The 17,776-nt window shown below is 38.1% G+C and overlaps 1 protein-coding gene and 1 long non-coding RNA gene across 2 annotated transcripts; one reads left to right on the top strand and one right to left on the bottom strand.

Moving 5' to 3' along the window:
* Positions 1–251: 251 nt before the first annotated feature.
* MAGEH1 (MAGE family member H1) lies at positions 252–1,711 on the bottom strand. The gene has a single exon (XM_079124944.1). It carries the CDS (start codon positions 1,439–1,441, stop codon positions 782–784), a length of 660 nt encoding a protein of 219 aa, XP_078981070.1. The 5' UTR covers positions 1,442–1,711; the 3' UTR covers positions 252–781.
* A 74-nt stretch (positions 1,712–1,785) lies between these two features.
* LOC306651945 lies at positions 1,786–8,363 on the top strand. The gene is made up of 3 exons (XR_013761249.1): positions 1,786–2,206; positions 2,895–3,023; positions 7,559–8,363. It is a non-coding gene; the product is annotated as an uncharacterized lncRNA (long non-coding RNA).
* The last annotated feature ends 9,413 nt before the right edge of the window (positions 8,364–17,776 follow it).

Genomic DNA, 17,776 nt, shown 5'->3' with positions numbered 1-17,776 from the left:
TTTTTAAGCATGTTGGGATACCACCTTCTCTTTTCCACCCCCCAAAATTGATCACATAATCTTTTCCACATTTCCTAGTATCCCATGGTCTTTCTCTAGCACAGCACTTATGGAACTGCTGGTTTACATATTTTTTTTCTCTTCTACACAATCTGGAACATTCTTTGTAACTGTGGCCTGCATGGTACAGAGTATTCGCAGGGCCTATACTTGTACCTCACATAACAGGTGGTCAATAATTGAACAATGTGTGCTAGTTAATATGCTTTTATTTTTCTCTATATTCTGCAGAAACTAAGCAAAACCATGGAAAATGTCAATTTTCTTTACAAGACAACAGACACAAAGGGTTTCAGAACGGTCAGATAGGAACAATTACCTCATCTCCTCCCATTTTACTGGTTATTTCAAACTTTCAAAGAATAGCCCATTTCAATGATATAAATTCTGTACCACATCTCAGAATATGACGGAACAACTTCATTTCATAACGTTAACAAGACTTTTATACTAAATCTCATCGACAGGAAAAAAAGAAAAAAACCTGTTCAATTATATATTTAAACATATTGTGATTCTTAATTAACAGTATTATAAAATGAATACAAGTATACAATATCCAAAGCAAACACTCTGTTTCGCAAACAATTAGCACTGATCACAAATACCAAATACAGTGCCCTCCCCCATTCACATCATTTTCAACTCAGGACCCAGGTCACCTACTCCTGGGGTACCTTTAACTCTCTTTTCTATTCCCTAGGGTCTACCTCAGATTTTCCTAGGGGGCAGAGTAACCCCTAGCACCTGAATTAAGGATAGCCTCAACCTCTGCATCGTCGTCCGAATCCCAATCATAATTACATGGCCAGTCCTTGGAGCATCGGTTACGAACCCTTGCCACAAAATGCATGACTTTCAGCTTGCTTGACTCCACGTGTGCTCGAGGGCCCCAGAAGAACTCGTACTCCACTGGACTGCTGCGGGGCACTGGCTTATATATCAGGTACCCCCTGCGCACAAACTCTTCTGTAACGACCTTCTTCGGATCTCCAAAGATGCTGTGCTGCCGCCCAGGCTGCATTCCTAACTTCCCGAGCACTTTCCACACCAGGGCCTCTTTTGCGCTGTTGCCCATGATGAAGATGAGGGCTAATATGGACATCAGGAGACTTTTCTTAGTGCCCTGAAAATTGCTCCGGGCTACCGAAGGCTTTTGCACTAGGGCAGTGCTAGAGGCTTCCTCAGGAGTGGTGGAGGCCTCCTCCGGAGTGCTTGGGTCTTCCTCTGGGCCGCTCAGGTCGTCTTCTGGGGTGCTCGGGACCACAGAAGCAGCCATTGGGGTCTCAGAGGCCTCTGAGGCCTGGATCTTGCGATTATTGCGGTTCTCTTCAGCGGCCCTTGCATTACGGCGGCGCCGACTCTTCCTTCCCCGAGGCATGTCTCTTGCAAGGCGCTCAAAGCCCACACAGTCTTAAGGAAAGATGCCTTTCGCCACAGTAGAAAGCAATTATCTATCTTAAGACGGGGCCGCGGCGGAAGGCACCAACGTCAATAGAGTCTTTGTAACAACAAACCAGACGTTTTCAGCCACAAAGCTCGTTCCCACGCAAGCTGACTCGCACTAGCAGTCGCTGCCGGCACTCGCCGCAGCGGCAAGCGCGCGAGAAAGCTCAGCAGAATTGACTCCACCTCCCCTGCCACGCACTCACTGAACACCAAAGAGGAAGTGGGCCGGTCCTCCACTAGGACTTCCGCTAGGAGATAGGAAAAGGAGCAGGGTACAGCAGGGGTGGGACAAGGGTAGAAATGACGGCTAGGGATTGGTGGGGGTTGGGGTATGTACGGAGAAAAAGAATACCAAAGCCTTTCTGTATTTTTCAGCCTGCTACAGGCATTCCGAGATTGGTTCGCGGGTTTGCGGGGAGAGGAGGTCTCTATTCCATTCGCACTGCATCAAACGCAGCTGGCGAGAGGGGAGGCCTGGCGGGGAGGAGTTGTATTCTTGGAAGGAATCATTTGACCCCAGCCCTCTTTTCTTCCCCTGGTATACGCAGCGCATTTACGCACTCTCCCTGTTTTCAGAAAGCATTTATGTGTATCTAATTAATTCTTGGGCTCATCCAGGACCTGGATAATACTGTTATGGCCAAAGTGCTGGGCCATGAGAGGAAATGGGAGTGCAAAGGCCAGCAGTGTGCAAGAGGTGCGGAACCTTTACAATGTTCTACGTTCTCGGGGTGGGGGAGTAACTAAGCAGGGCAGTCAAAGGATCAGACCTGCATTTGTGCAGCCTCAAGAAGGGGCAATCTATCTCCTGGCAGACCACATAGAAAGCAATTAAAATAAGAAGCAACAGGCATGAAAGTGAGTCTTGAGGTTGTTACCATGGGGATGGAGAGAGGCATTTTGAGGGTGACCACTGAAAGGCTTAGGAGACTGGATGGAAATGGGGAATGGAGTGGGGGCAAGGGAGTGCAGGTTGGCTTCAAGGTTTCTAGGCTCCCATCTACCTGAGTACCTCATTTATTTTGCTTCTTTCAGAGTGCATGCTGCCCACTCCTTACTTTTGCTCAGTTTTTTTTTATTCTGCTTAAATCACCTTTCCCTTCTCCAACTATCTGAATTCCATTTGCCTGCTCAGAGGCATATTTCTCCCTGCAGCTTAATTTGGTTGGCCCAAAAGGGTACTGAGCCAGTTTTTGCTCCCCTGAAGAAGGCCCTAGAGCTAGCATTTTGCCTTTTTTTCATGTCACTGCAAGCATTAGCTTGCTCAAGTCGTTTCACCTGTCTGCTGAAGCTGTTTTCTCATCCAAAACGTGGAAGTAAAGTTCTGGCTTCATAGCGTTGTACGAATGAAGTGAGATAATAAAGGAAAAGCCTTTTTCACACAGCAGGCACAGATACAGCAGGCCTCTCAAGGTGTTGAAGCAGTGTTGAGAGTGTGGCATTTAATAAATGCATGTTGAAGGAATACGTCATGGAAAAGTTCTTACACGTGTTCTTAACTGGACTCTTAAAAAGTGAGTGAATGGTTTTTACCTGTTTGGCTGGAAGGAATTAGATGCTTACCTTACAGAGGCTCAATTTGTAGTCCCACTGGGGGAAGGGGCCCTGTCTAGCCCATAGTCTTGGATATTTCCAGGCCTTTTTTGGAGTTTGGGAAATAGGATATAGCTGCATCTGATGAATGAATTCTGGGGTAGCACAGTGTGTATCATTGGGAAAGAAAAATTGCCAGCTAAATTATACCCAGTTAGGCCCAGACATCTGCACTTGTGTAGAAAGGGGATACCTCCTATGGAGAAACAGGCATTGAATTCAATCCTGGGAATATGAGTTCTGTCCCATTCTAAGTCACTTACAAGTATTTTAGCCTTGATGAGTTCACCTGATATCCCTTCCTTTGATTTTCTCTGTAGAAAAAGAAGACTGATATCTCTAGCCTTTTCTGTCTCACTTACAAATTTCTCTAGAAATCTTAGAGCACACACCAAAGGTTCTAGATTATAGCAGGTTCACCTGAGTTCAAGATTGATTGATTCATTCATTCATTCCATGTTGTATTTGAGAGTCTGTATTCCTCGTACAGTGCAAAATTGGGTATTGTTTCAAATTGCTTAGCCATTCTTATTTGATAGCATTGGAATGTACTATGGTAAACTCATTCTCTTCCCAAAATTCTTTTTCTTAATGAAAATTTATTTGTAGGCAATGTGTATTGAGACCTCGTGTTCGATAAATCTAGCCACATACATATTTGGGGCAGTGCATATTTGTTGCTTCACTCACTTCTGCCCAAAAACCAGCTAATTAAGCAGAGGATGCCATTTCCCTGTCACTGCCTTCATCTCAGTGAACCTTCGCTCTAATCCAAAACAAGGTCAAAACAGTTCTGTATTTATTCCACCCTGGATAGGTATCCTTATATAATGTACAGCCTAGAGTCTCAGCTTCCAATCAGTTTCTCCAAAGAAGCAATCAGGAACAGAGTCTACTGTGGGCTACTTGCAGTGTTCCCCAAAACGTAATAGTCACATTTATATAAGACAAGGCTACAGAGGTTATTGTTCAATAAACATAGTGTATTTAATAGTAAAATATCACCAGGCATGGTATTAACAGGAGGAAACCATAAAAGCATGTCTTGAGATATTGGGGATCAGTTATCTGTTTAGAGAAAGTAGCACATTGATGAAGTAGCACATGATCTATGAGTGCTTCAGGAGTACAATGAGGAGAGAAACTGACATTATTGTGCTGAGTTACCATACTACTACCTAACCTACCTCTAAATTTGGAGTCTTTACAACAACCTTTATTTACCAATGAAACTAGAGAGGGCTTAACTAGTTTGACCAAGAACATAGCACTCATGAGTGTTAGTATTCAAACTCATGTCTTCAGATTCCTGAACTGTGGCTTCTGTACTCATACATCACACCTGCTCCAATTAGTGTATATTGGGTGGTGCAAGGAGGTTTAACAGGGAAGAGAATGTTGTGTTCTCCTAAGATAGGAGCAGAATGGAAAGAGATGAGAAAAGGGATAAATGTGGGAAGAGCAAGCAGGGTTCTTCACTCACCTGATCAGGATTTCCATGTTTGGCTCCACTTCTTTCAAGCTTTGCCAAGTCCAGAATATCACTTACACATTCTAAACCCAGATTTCTCCATCTGTAAATGGATAGATCATAGTGGTGTTGTGAAGATTAAAGGGCAATAGCCATAGCAGACAAAGATGTGCATTTCCCCATCCTGAGAACCTGTGAATATGTGGTCTTATATGGCAAAAGGAACTCTGAAGAAGTAATTTAGCTAAGGATTTTCAGGTGGAGAGATTATCCTAAATTATAAGGTAAAGACAACATAACTGTAGAGTTCTTATAAGAGGGAAACAGTAGATCTAAGAATAGAAGCAGAGATCAGAGAGGAGACAAGATGGTATACTGCTGACTTTGAATATGGAGGAACAGGCTATCAGCCAAGGAATGTAGGCAGCTTCTAGAAGCTAGAAAAGACAAAATGGATTATCTCCTAGAATCACCAGAAGGAGCACAGCCCTGAAGACGTATTTTAGAGTTCCAACCTCTAGAACTGTAAAATAATAAATTTATTACTTTAAGCCACAAAATATGTGGCAATTTGTTATATCAACAAAAGGAAACTAACATACAAGGCATACATGTGCCTCACTCACAGGGAATGTTTGAAGAGTGAGAGCTATGATTATTGTTGAAGCAAATTTATATTATTAGGATATTTTCAGTAAAGGTATAGTGTGACATGAGATGGGCTGGATATATTGACAGTAGTTCTTGCAAGTGTTGATGCACTTTGTTCTTCCCTAGTGTTGGCCATTAACTGACCTATTCTAGACATTGTCCTGGCTGTTTGCCTAAGTTTCCAATAGGTATTTCTCTTACCTGAGCAGACACTGTCATACCCACTACCTGGTGGTAAGTGCTAAGGGTTACTCCTGTTGGGGTACACTAACTAATCACCTTTCAGTTACCTGTGATTCCTCTTCTGATATTAGTAAGCACCTCTGAATACAGCAGCTTGCACTAGTCCTCCACTTGGACCAACATTTGCACTCATGGTAAGTTACAGTTCACTTGAACAAGTGAGTCTGATTTCAATTTCCCATAGATCTAGTCCAGTGAAGATCCCTCTGAATTGTCTTGCAGGTATGGACTAATTTTATAGTTCCCAGGAAACTGAAGTGTATAAGGAAATCTATAGCATGTACATGTCTATCATAATGAAACAAAAGTGATAAGGCTACTTTTGTGGTTTATTTGCTTGTCATTAGGATGAAATGTATTTTATTGCAAATTAATCTCAAACATAGGAACAAAAATAGAGATCAATATTATAAATGCCCATATAACCAATGCCTAGCTATATGAAATTTTAAAATTAAGTTCTATTTTCTGCCTATCCTTTATATCACAGATATGGCAAAATCTTCTGTTTATCTGACCTGCTTCACTGTCTTCATCACTACTAAGGTCTGCTAACATGAATTCCATAAAATTATTATAACTGTAAAGAATAGTATATATTTGCTACCTATTTAGTGTCCATACACATTATATAGAATTTTTTGCTATTTATCCATGTAAATACACATAACTCTAGTTTATTCATGTTAATTTTGTACATTTCACTCAGTATTTATAGCCTTTCTGCTGAATATCTATACTTACACTATTTCAATTTTTCCATAAGAACTAATGCTCCTATTAGTATTTTGTACCTGTCCTCTGTAAACACATGTATGGAATTCTCCAAGATCAACATCTAGGAGAGAATTACAGGGTTTTGTATGTGTTTAGATAGATCACATGGCTTTCTGATTTAATTTATAAAAATTGGATAATTCTACAATTTCAACTTAATCCTTTTTGTAATCAACAATTATATACCCTCAATCTCTAATTCTTGATACCTCTAATTCTTTCATTCTAATGGATGGTGGTATTAATTGTAGTGTTTTTAACCATAATCTCTTTAGGCATGGATGGGGGGCTACACTTTATTTCTCCCTCTACAAACAATGTTATAAAATTATAGTAATTAGTTTACTAAGGATTTTCTTAAATGAGGAATAAATCTGAGTATGACAGCCAAATTTCTTTTCAAAATGCTTGATGAATGATTTACAATCATTCTTCCTTCACTTCTGTAAAAATCAAAGTGACTTATAACATTTCCCCCTAATCCTAAATAGAAAGCAGAGGCTTGCCTCACTAAATAATTCTGCAACATATAAGGATCATTGAACATTATCCCAAAGGTACTGGATGGGTGCATCACTGAATGGTTTCCAATCATAGATCCTGATTTCAGGATTTTCTATATAGATTTATGTTAACAGGTTCCTTCCTGGCTTTACTTCACCACCAGGCTAACCTCATTCAACTGTTCCTTCCATTCACAAGTGCATCAATGTTTGTTTGCTCTCCCTTCTGCTTGCATCAGGTTCTGTGTAGAAGTTTTGATATTGGTCCCTTGGAGCAGACTATCCATTTAAGCACCTGAATGTTCAGGACTTAGCACACCCTACCTCATTTTAAACTGACAGCATTCCTGGAGAGTGGGATCTCTCATTTCCATCTTATAGATATGGAAGCCTCACATGAAGGTTTGTTGCTTACATTAGAAGCATGGACAAGGAAGGGGCATGGGAGAGGGGTATTAATAATAATTATGATTATTTCTTAAGGAGCTTTCTATGCCAGGCACTTTGCATTTGGTATTCCATTAAATCCCCACAACAACCCTACAAGATGATTACAAATATGCCTCAGAGAAATTCAGGATTTTCAGTTCTCAGAAGTGAGGGATGGGGTTAATATCAACTGGGATTCCGGATTGCCTTCTTACAGGTTTCAGTTCTTCAAACACTAATCCCAACTCTTTCAGTATGCACCCATGTTCCACATGTGGTTCTGTGATAAGACCAATGAGATCAAACAAACTAGGGCTTAAAAAGTCAGGTCATATAACATAACTCTGGCATTAACAAGTTACTTACTGTTGTTATACTTCAGGTACTTCATCTGTAGAATTATGGCCAGGATGTGAGATACTAAAGAATTTGAAGCTGGCAACTCCAGTGATGAGGAAGATTTGAAAAGGAATCTGGTCTTGAAGCCAAAAAGTACATCTTGAAACTGTTCCTGGAGAAACAGAGAGCTGAGAGTGTTCTCTTTCCCATTCCCCTTTGGGATTTATTGTTTCCTGTATTTATTCTATGCAATATGAATCATGCAATCACAGTTGGCATTACTAAAAAATTAAACAGATCTGGGTGCAGTGGCACATGCCTGTAATCCCAGTGGCTCAGGAGGCTGAGGCAGGAGGATCACAAGTTCAAAGCCAGCCTCAAGCAGCTTAGCGAGGCCCTAAGCAACTTAGCTAGACCCTGTCTCTAAATTTAAATTTTTTTCAAATGGGCTAGGGATGTGGCTCAGAGGTTAAGCACCCCTGGGTTCAATCCCTGGTACCAAAAATAAATTTATAAATAAACAAACAGAGACATTCAGATTTCCAATGCCTATGTTTTCTTCTAGCAGTTGCAAAGTTTCTCGTCTAATTCCTAGGTCTTTGGTCCATTTTGAGTTGACTTTTCCATGTGTGACAATTTTTCCAGACAGGAAAAAATTTTCCGATTTTCCCATGGTAAAAAAAATCTGTGTAATCATTACATAGAATGATTATACAAATTATATGTAAATATGTGTAATCATTTTACTGGCTACATAGAATTTCATTTCAAATTCTGGCAGATATCTTGCTCTGTCAGAAATACCCTGTGCCCATTCCATGTTAAAGTCCATATTTTCTATATAATTCTCTCATTCTTTAGATTGTGAAGAATTACCTGCACATGTTTTTGCAAGAAGAAATGCACCAGAGGAAACAAGCAGTGATGACTTCTTGATGACTTCTTGAAGGGGAACACTGAATTGTTATACAGAATATCTGTATCCCAGTACCACGATCCTTCATTCATTACACCATCTTCCTGAGCCTCTTGCTCTCCTTGATTCATTTCTAAAATTATACCACATCATCCCTCTATTCTTAGCCATAAAAAAGGATTTCTACAGTGTCTACTAGTCATCTAGGGAGAGACAATAGTGCATAGTGTTTAAAGGCATGGACTTTGAAGGGATATTGCTTGCGATCAATTCCAGATTTGAACATACATGTTAATACATGTAAAGTGCTAAGAACAGCATTGGGTTTGCTCTATATGTTTATTACTAATAACTCTCAGCTGTTGAGTAGATGCTTCCCTAAACTGTTTACAGTTATAGCAAAACTTTAGCACTATACTCAGGATTCATCTTCAACATCCAAATTCCTTGGTTTTTTTTTTTTTTTTGGCAGGTGGGGGCAGGTTACCAGGGATTGAACTCAGGAACACTTGACCACTGAGCCACATCCCCAGCCCTATTTTGTATTTTATTTAGAGACGGGTCTCACCAAGTTGCTTAGTGCTTCACTTTTGCTGGCTTTGAACTCGTTATCCTCCTGTCTCAGCCTCCCAAGTCACTGGGATTATAGGCGTGAGCCACCATGCCTGGCTCCTTGGATTTTTTATATTATCATTTTTTAATATTCTCATTGACTTCATATATGCTTTTTCCCCATAGTATCTAGTTCAGAATTAAATTGTAGTAGCAGTAACAATGGCTATGTGCCAGACATTTTATTCATGTAAGAATAATATTTATTGAACATCTATTACATGCTAGGCACTGGTCTACGCAACTGAAGTTTAAGGGTAAGGTCACAGTCTATTAGTAGAGGCAAAAATTTAAAAAGTAGAGTATAACAGGTGCTGACTTTGATTAGAAGAATTCTAGATGAGGCATACTGACTTTCAGGGTTTTCCATGTAGAAAACCCTGGGAAATCATCCTAACTTTGTGTAACTAGGGAAGGTATATATGAATAAGTAAGTGAGTGTCAGACTGAGACCTGAATGTTTAGTAGGAGAGAAGTGAGGGAAAGTGTTCCATACATTGAACAAAATGTTTAAGGACCTGAAAGCCAAAATGAACACACACATGTATAGGAGTTATAGTGATTGTATACCACTCTCTCTTAAGGGCCAAGTTTTATTTCTTTTATCAGTGTGACCTGTGGATTTTGAGGCACACTGTGTTAGTTTTTCATCACTGTAACCAAATTGCCTAACAAGAAAAACTTACCATAGGGAAGGAAAGGTTTATTTTGACTCATGGTTTTCAGAGAATTCAGTCCGTGGCCAGCCAGCTCCAAGGCTCTGGGCCTGAAGGGAGGCAGAATGTCTTGGTGGAAGGACATGACAGAGGAAAGACACTCAGTGAGTAACAGCCAGGAAGCAGAGAAGGAGAAAGGGGGAAGACAGGGAGAGGGAGAGGGAGAGGAGAAGGAGAAGGGGGAGGAAAAGAAGAGAGGAGAGGAGAGAAAGAGTCTGGGGAGAAATATAATCTCTTCTGCATCCTGCTCCACTGACCTGCTTCCTCCAAATAGGTCCTACTTGCCATTGGTCCATCAATGGCCTACTGATGAGGTTGAGCCTTCCTAATCCAATCAACTCTCCAAAACCCCATCTTCAAACACATGAGACGTTGGGATATTCTCTAGATCTAAGCCATCATACACACATATTTTTAGTTCATAGTGTTAGATAATGTACTATAGAGCTTTACAAATTTATTAGACTATGACCTTACTGCTGAACATGTATTCATTTACTTTTAGAAGCAATGTTATTGTCCTCATTCTGTACACATTTATTCACTTAGTTACAATTTATTTCCAGTCATGGAATTTGTGGTTTGGATGGTTTTGTACATTTAAACTTTGATTCATATATCCAGTCTGATTACCTTGACTGATTGTGTCATTTCATGGGAAGTATCAACATCAGTGAATGGAGAGTGTGTTTCACCACATCTTCCTCTGCCCTATGCACTATCAAGCATACAACAAATTAACAGTCTAAGTTTTCTACATTTTCAGAAATATAATTGGCATATAAACCACACAAATTTAAGGAATACAACCTGATAACTTTTGACATAGGTATATACCTATCACCAAAATCAAGAAGTCATCATATGCTCTATCGCCAAGTTTCTGTATGCTCCTTTGTAATCTTCCCTCTATAGTCTTTTACTGTCGCTACCTCACTTCAGGCAAACACTGATGTGTTTTCTTTTTTTGTGTGTGTGTGGTACTGGGGATCAAACTCAGGCGCCTTGTGCTTGCAAGGCAAGCACTCTACCAGCTGAGCTATCTCCCCAGCCCTGTGTTTTCTATTATAACAGATAATATTACATTTCCTGTAGTTTATATAAATGGAATTCATATAATAAGTGCTCTTTTTGTCTGGATTCTTTCATTGAGTATAATTATTTTGAGATTCATCCATGCCGTCATGTACATCAAATGTTCATTATTTTTGTTTTTGTGAGTGGTATTTCAATGTACAGATGTACCAAACTTTGTTTATCCATTCATCTGTTGATGGACATTTGGGTTGTTTTAAGTAGTCAGCTATTATAAATAGCTGCTATAAATATTTGTATGCAAGTCCTTGTATAGAAATATGCTTTCCTTTTTCTTGGATAAATAATTAAGAATGGCTTGAATGGTTCACATGGCAGGTGCATGTTTAACTTAAATAAAATGCCAAAATGTTTTTCAAAGCCACTGTCAAATTTTCCATTTCCACAAGAAGTGTATAATTCCATTTTCTTCCAGTCTTTGCCAACACTTGCTATTTCTGTCTTTTTAAATTATATCCATCCTAGTGTTTAATCACACTGAAGTTTTGATTTGTATTTACTAATAATTAATGATTCCAAGCGTCTTTTCATGTGCTTATGTGCCATCCATATACTTCTTTAGTGATATGTGTGTTCCAATATTTGGCCCACGTGTTTATTTGGTAACATTGTATTAATGAGTTCTGAGTATTTTGTAGTAAATATTCCAGGTACAAGAGTCATAATCAGATTTGCAAATATCTCCTCCCAGTCAGGCGTGGTGGTGCATGCCTGTAATCCCAGCAGCTGGGGAGGCTGAGTCAGGAAGATCACGAGTTCAAAGTCAGTCTCAGCAATTTAGCAAGGCACTTAGCAACTCAGCAAGACTTTATCTCAAAAAAAATATATTAAAAGTGGCTAGGGATATTTCTCAGTGGTGAAGTGCCCCAGGTTCAATCCCCAGTATAAATATATTATATACATATATAGGATATATATATGTGTGTGTGTGTATATATATATGAGATATATTCGCTCATATATATGTATTTGTGTATATATACGTATATATATACAGGATGTGTGTGTGTGTATGTGTGTGTGTGTGTGTGTGTGTGTGTGTGTGTGTATCCTCCCACTCTATGGCTTTTCATGCTCTTGACAATGTCTTTTTTAAAAAACAAGCTTTTAATTTTGATGAAATCCAACTTACCAACATTTTTCCTTTTATGGATCATACCTTTGGTGGCATAACTAAGAAATTACTGTCTAACCTAAGATTAACATGAGTTGGGAGGTAGTCCTCCTTTAATTTTCTGAAAGAATTTTTACAAATGATATTATTTCATATATATGGAATTATATAGTGTGTAAACATTCAGATTACCTGTTTTTTTTACTTAGAAATACACATTCAAGATCTATCTATGTGGTTGTATTAATAGATAGTTATTTATTTATTTACTTATTTATTTATTTATTGGTACCAGGGTTTGAACCTAGGGTGCTTAGCCACTGAGCCACATCTCCTGCCCCTTTTTATTTATTTATTTTTATTTTGAGACAGGGTCTCACTAAGTTGCCTAGGGTCTTGCTAAGTTGCTGAGGCTGGCTTTGAACTTGCAATCTTCCTGCCTCAGCCTCCCAATCCACTGGGATTATAAGCATGTGCCACTGTGCTTAGCAATAGTTCATTATTTTTAGTTACTGAGTAATATTCCATTGTACAGCTTTTTGAATGTTCTGGAAAAAATATTCACTGAAGCAAAACTACAAAATGAAATTTAACAAAGATCACATAAAGCTTTTGCAAGAATATTCACAATTATCTTTGCCAAGACTGATACTTCATTAATTAAACATAGGCAATTTAAAGTAAAGACAGGCAAAAGTTTTACTGATACCAAGTCTACTGGACATAATAAGATGATTCTGTGTTGTGTCATCCAACCCTGTGGAGAGTAAAGAACCATATTTGGTACACCGCTTAGTCACATGCAGCTAGCTCAAAGACACACAGAAAATGCATCATAGCAATGGTCACAATGTAACAAATTTAACTTTGTGCATGAAGGACATTAATATTAGTATAATATAAATCAGTTACCATAGATACTGAATTTCAGAGTTATGAAGCATCTCCAAGTTGAACACCTTCAGTTTGTAGATGGAAGAGACTGAGACCTGATTTAGATCTGCTCCACAAGAATTTATAAATACTAACACTGACCAAAAGCTAGGTCTAGAGCAGGATGAGTAAGGATTACAGAGATGTGGCTGACAATGTTCTTACTATAGAAAAACTCACTGTGTGGAAGTAGGAAGACATTTGGCATAGCATCTCATCGTTGACCTTTATTGGTGATCATCTATGTGCCAGACTCTACACTTAAAATTTCCCAGAGACCTTGGGAAGTTAGTGTTGAAATCTCACTTTTAAAGAACATGAAGTGAGAGCCTACAGTATGAGAGAAAATCTTTGCCACCTGCACCTCAGATAGAATATTAATATCCAGGATATATAAAGAACTCAAAAAACACCAAACAACAACAACAAATAACAATCAATAAATAGGCAAACAAGCTGAACAGGCACTTCACAGAAGAAATACGATTGGTCAACAAATATATGAAAAAAGTTCAACATCACTAGCAATTAAAGAAATGCAAATTAAAACTACACTGAGATTTCATCTCACTCCACTCAGAAAGGAAATTATCAAGAATACAAGTAACAACACATGTTGGTGAGGATGCGGGGAAAAAGGTACACTCATACATTGCTGGTGAAGCTGCAAATTGGTGCAACCACTCTGGAAAGCAGTATGGAGATTTCTTAGAAAACTTGGACTGGAACCACTATTTGGCCCAGTTTTCACACTCTTTGGCATAAACCCAAAGAAGTTAAAATCATCATACCATTGTGACTCAGCCACATCAATGTTTATAGCAGCTCAATTCACAATAGCTAAAATATGGAACCAGCCCAGGTGCCCTTCAATAAATGAATGCATAAAGAAAATGTTATATATAATGGAATATTACTCAGTCATAAATAAGAATGAAATTATGGCATTTTTCAGTAAATGGATGGAACTGGAGGCTATCATGCTAAGTGAAATAAGCCAACCCCAAAGAAACAAAGGCCAGATGGTCTCTCTGATATGTGGATGTTGATTCACAATAGGTGGGTGAGGGGGAGTCAAGGTTCATGGGATTAGAGGCTGGGGATGGGGGGAAGGGAAGGAGATTGGAATGAGAAAGATAGAATGAATTGGACATAACTGTCCTGTGTTTATATATGAATACACAACCAGTGTAACTACACATCATGTACAACCAAAAGAATGGGAAGTTATACTCCATGTATGTATGATGTGTCAAAATGTATTCTACTGTCATGTATAACTAAAAAGAACAAATAAATAAAGAAATCTTACTTTTACAGATAAGGAAAGGAAAAGGGGATTTTAGAAACTAAGCCTAATAAGTAACAGGTCTGTAGTTCACTCCTAGGTTTGTCTGACAGAAAAAGGAGCTCTCTTTCCAGTCTATACACTGGCAGCATTTCACTTATGTGACTGGTGTTCAAATGTGGCTATTATTTATTATGGAACATGGATTGTAAAGCTTCCTTCTCTTTAAAACCATAAATAAAGTTCTCTCCTTCATGTTGCTGGAATCTTCTTTTTTTCTGCCATAGTTATTATTTTCTTAGTTCAACTGCTGTGTTTGCATGTCTGCCTACCTACTTGACAATGAGGTCTTTAAAAGCCAGTGATTGAACCCAGGTGTGCTTAACCACCAAGCCACATCCACAGCCCCATTTTTAAAAAAAATTTCGAGATAGGGTCTTGCTAAGTTGCTTAGGGCATCATTAAGTTGCTGAGGTTGGCTTGAACTTGTGATCCTCCTGCCTCAGCCTCCGAGGTGCTGGGATAACAGACATGAGGCATGGCACCTGACAACCCCTTTCTTATATAAGGAAAAACTTCTAAGATTTCAATGACTTCTCTGTCACTGTCAAGGTATTTTTTTTATATCCACATAGCACCTGCGCTACTTTATGCTTTGTATTTTTTACTTAAGTAAAATAGTACTTGCTATGAAAGATAAAAACAACCAAATTAAATAAATTAACGAAAACATTTAAAATTGATGTTAAAGGCTGGGGTTGTGGCTCAGTGGTAGAGAGCTTGCCTAGCATGTGTGAGGCACTGAGTTTGATTCTTAGCACCACATATAAATAAATAAAATAAAGTTCCATTGACAACTAAAACTTTTTAAATTGATGTTAAAATACAAGTAAAAGTCAATTCCATTGATTTATACTGTATTATGCACTTAATACATATTATTTCAATTGATCTTCAGACCATGTGTTCAAATAAAATGCATTCATCTTGGTATAGATGTGGTTAATCAAGATTCCAACCTTGATTTATTTGACACTGAATTCTAAATACTATTAGAAACTCTCAACTTAATTTTGCCCCCAACAAATTCCATTGATTTCATTTCCGTTTCTCTTTAAACCCTTCACTTATTTGATTTCATCTCCTAAAACTTTTGTCAGTTTTCATTCCAGAGATCTCTTACCAGGTCCTGTGGCCACAGGCCCAAGATAACCAAACATATTTTCCCCTTGAAATTTCATTTGATTTTCTAGTTCTTTGTGTCAGGGTAGCTCAATTCATTTTAATCATTTTTTTTTGAAAAGGAAAGATAATTGTAAATTACCATTTCATTTCTTCCCTTCTAAGGTATGTGAGTTCTGTAGAGGGTCTCTTGTGGAAGAACAGGATTCTTTGCTAATACAAAAAGGGAGCCAAGAAAGGTTTACAATGATATGCTTGTGAAAAGGGGTGGAGTGCTGGTGACTGGATTCTAGAGTTTAGAGGGGCAGGTGAAAGTTGAACAAGAGGTGACAGGTAATTTAAATTTTAGCAAAAAGAAATAGTAGTGGACAAATAGCTATGGAACCTTATAGAAAAGGCTAAAATATTTAGAAGGAGTGTTTTCTAAATAAAACCTGTTATTTTCTAAGTAAACACATTTACAATAATCTAGGCACTACTCTTAGGTCTCTACCCGTATTAATTCATTTAATCCTCATTACAGTCCAACCAGATAGATCCTATTACTATGCTTATACAGATTAGATTACCAAGACACAGAGAGGATAAGTAAAGAAAGAAAGGTTATACATTTAATAAACATTGATTATTTTGAGAAAGAAAAAAGACACAGTGTGTTGTATCTAACTTCTGCTCAAGAAAAAATTTGAAAACAAGAGGGATATGTACAGGGATCTTACCATTTTTCCCACATGGAATGTGGTTTGCAAAAGTTCTTTCCTTCCCCTTCTCCACATGAAAACCTCAGTGTAGACTAAATGTTATGCTTTAAAAGATTGTCTAATGAAACAGGCATGTTTAGTTTTACTATATTTTAGAATGCTAGTCTGCTAATTTCATCATTGGCACTAACTTTGGGGAAAATGTATGGGCTGAATTTGGACAAACAGGTTTAAAACCTTATTCTGCCACTTAACTGCTAACAAGGGGGCAAAGGAAAAGGTGTTGAGAATCTATGAGGTCCTGGACTGGGGTTGGGAGATAATTTTTAAGAAAAACGATTATTTAGGCACTACTGAACGGACATATGAAGAAACAGTGAAGAGAAATGAGGGATTCTGACATGAGGATCTCTGAGGAAGAGTATTTCATTTAGACTGAACAATCTACATAAAGTATCAGATATGGAAATGAGTATGAAATGTTTGAGAAACAGTCAGGAGGCCAGAGTGTGTTGAGCAGATGCAAGGAGAATAAGAAGAGCAAGACTCCATCTCCTGAGTGAAAGGTGAAAAGGAAAATATTATGAGTGGATCATATCGGTCATTGTGAGCACTCTCAAGATGTGTGAGATGGAGAGGTATTACTGGGATAAAAATAGAGGAGCAGTTAAAAACTGACTTTCTATTTAGCAGGATTACTGACTATAATACTGGGAGTAGGAACTAGGGGGAAAATGATGGTGATTTGGACTAGAATATAGTAGTAGTGAGTGTAAGAGAAATTTGAAATGGATTATGTCCGTGTGTGTGTGTGCACGTACATGTGTGTGTCTGTGTGTGGTGTAAAAATTTCAGAGAGGGAATAAGTATGAGTTATTTACTTATATTAAAAATATTTTTTCTCAAATAACGCTGGTGTTAAATAAGATAAAATATTATAAAAGTTTTCAAACACAAAAGTAGAGAGAATAAAATAATGCACCAAATATTCACAACTCAGTTTGAATAGTTGTCAACATATGGCTAATTTCGGTTTATCCACTCCACCCTCTTATTAATACATGTTGAAGCAGCATGTGGCTTATTCACATTATTCTTTTTGAAAATGACTGAAATAAAAATAATAAAAGGGAAATCTTTCCACATCAATTAAAATATACTTACATTGTCTTGTTGTTTTATGAAATTATGTACTATACAACCACTTGTATCTTTTTAATATTTTTCATATTGAAAAGATTACCAAAAAAAAGAGAAAAGATTACCTATTATATGTACATACACAAATTCACTCAAAATAAAAGTTCCTACATAGTCTCATATCTATATATTGTAATAAAAATACTCTAATGGGCCTATTTTACTGAGATGTCTACTGCTACTCCATTTTTCTTCACTCCTCTCCAGAGGACCTATCACTTCTCTTACATCACTTTCATTGCCCCTGAAACTTTTCCTTTGTCTTTACTAAATACCATTCTCAGATAATAGATAACCCCAAGGGGAGGGGTTTTGTGTATCTTCCACTGCCAGGTATCTGGTTTTATCAGGGGTCTCTAATTTTTTTCTCATTATAGAAGCAATTATCCGATGACACTTGTTAAAACAGGTAAGTAAGACTTTATTGGGGACCATTGTGATAAGTATAAGAACCACTACAATAGAGTCCTCTGGTGGTCAGGGGGAGGCTTGTCTCAACTCCAA

Source organism: Sciurus vulgaris (assembly GCF_902686455.1).
Source record: "Sciurus vulgaris genome assembly, chromosome: X".
NCBI lineage: Eukaryota > Metazoa > Chordata > Mammalia > Rodentia > Sciuridae > Sciurus > Sciurus vulgaris.
The sequence above is the reverse complement of the archived record's forward strand: the minus strand, read 5'-3'. Positions and strand labels throughout refer to the sequence as shown.

Bases quoted from the DNA above. Each gene is read 5' to 3' on its own strand.
- MAGEH1 (XM_079124944.1), bottom strand. From the start codon at position 1,441: ATGCCTCGGGGAAGGAAGAGTCGGCGCCGCCGTAATGCAAGGGCCGCT.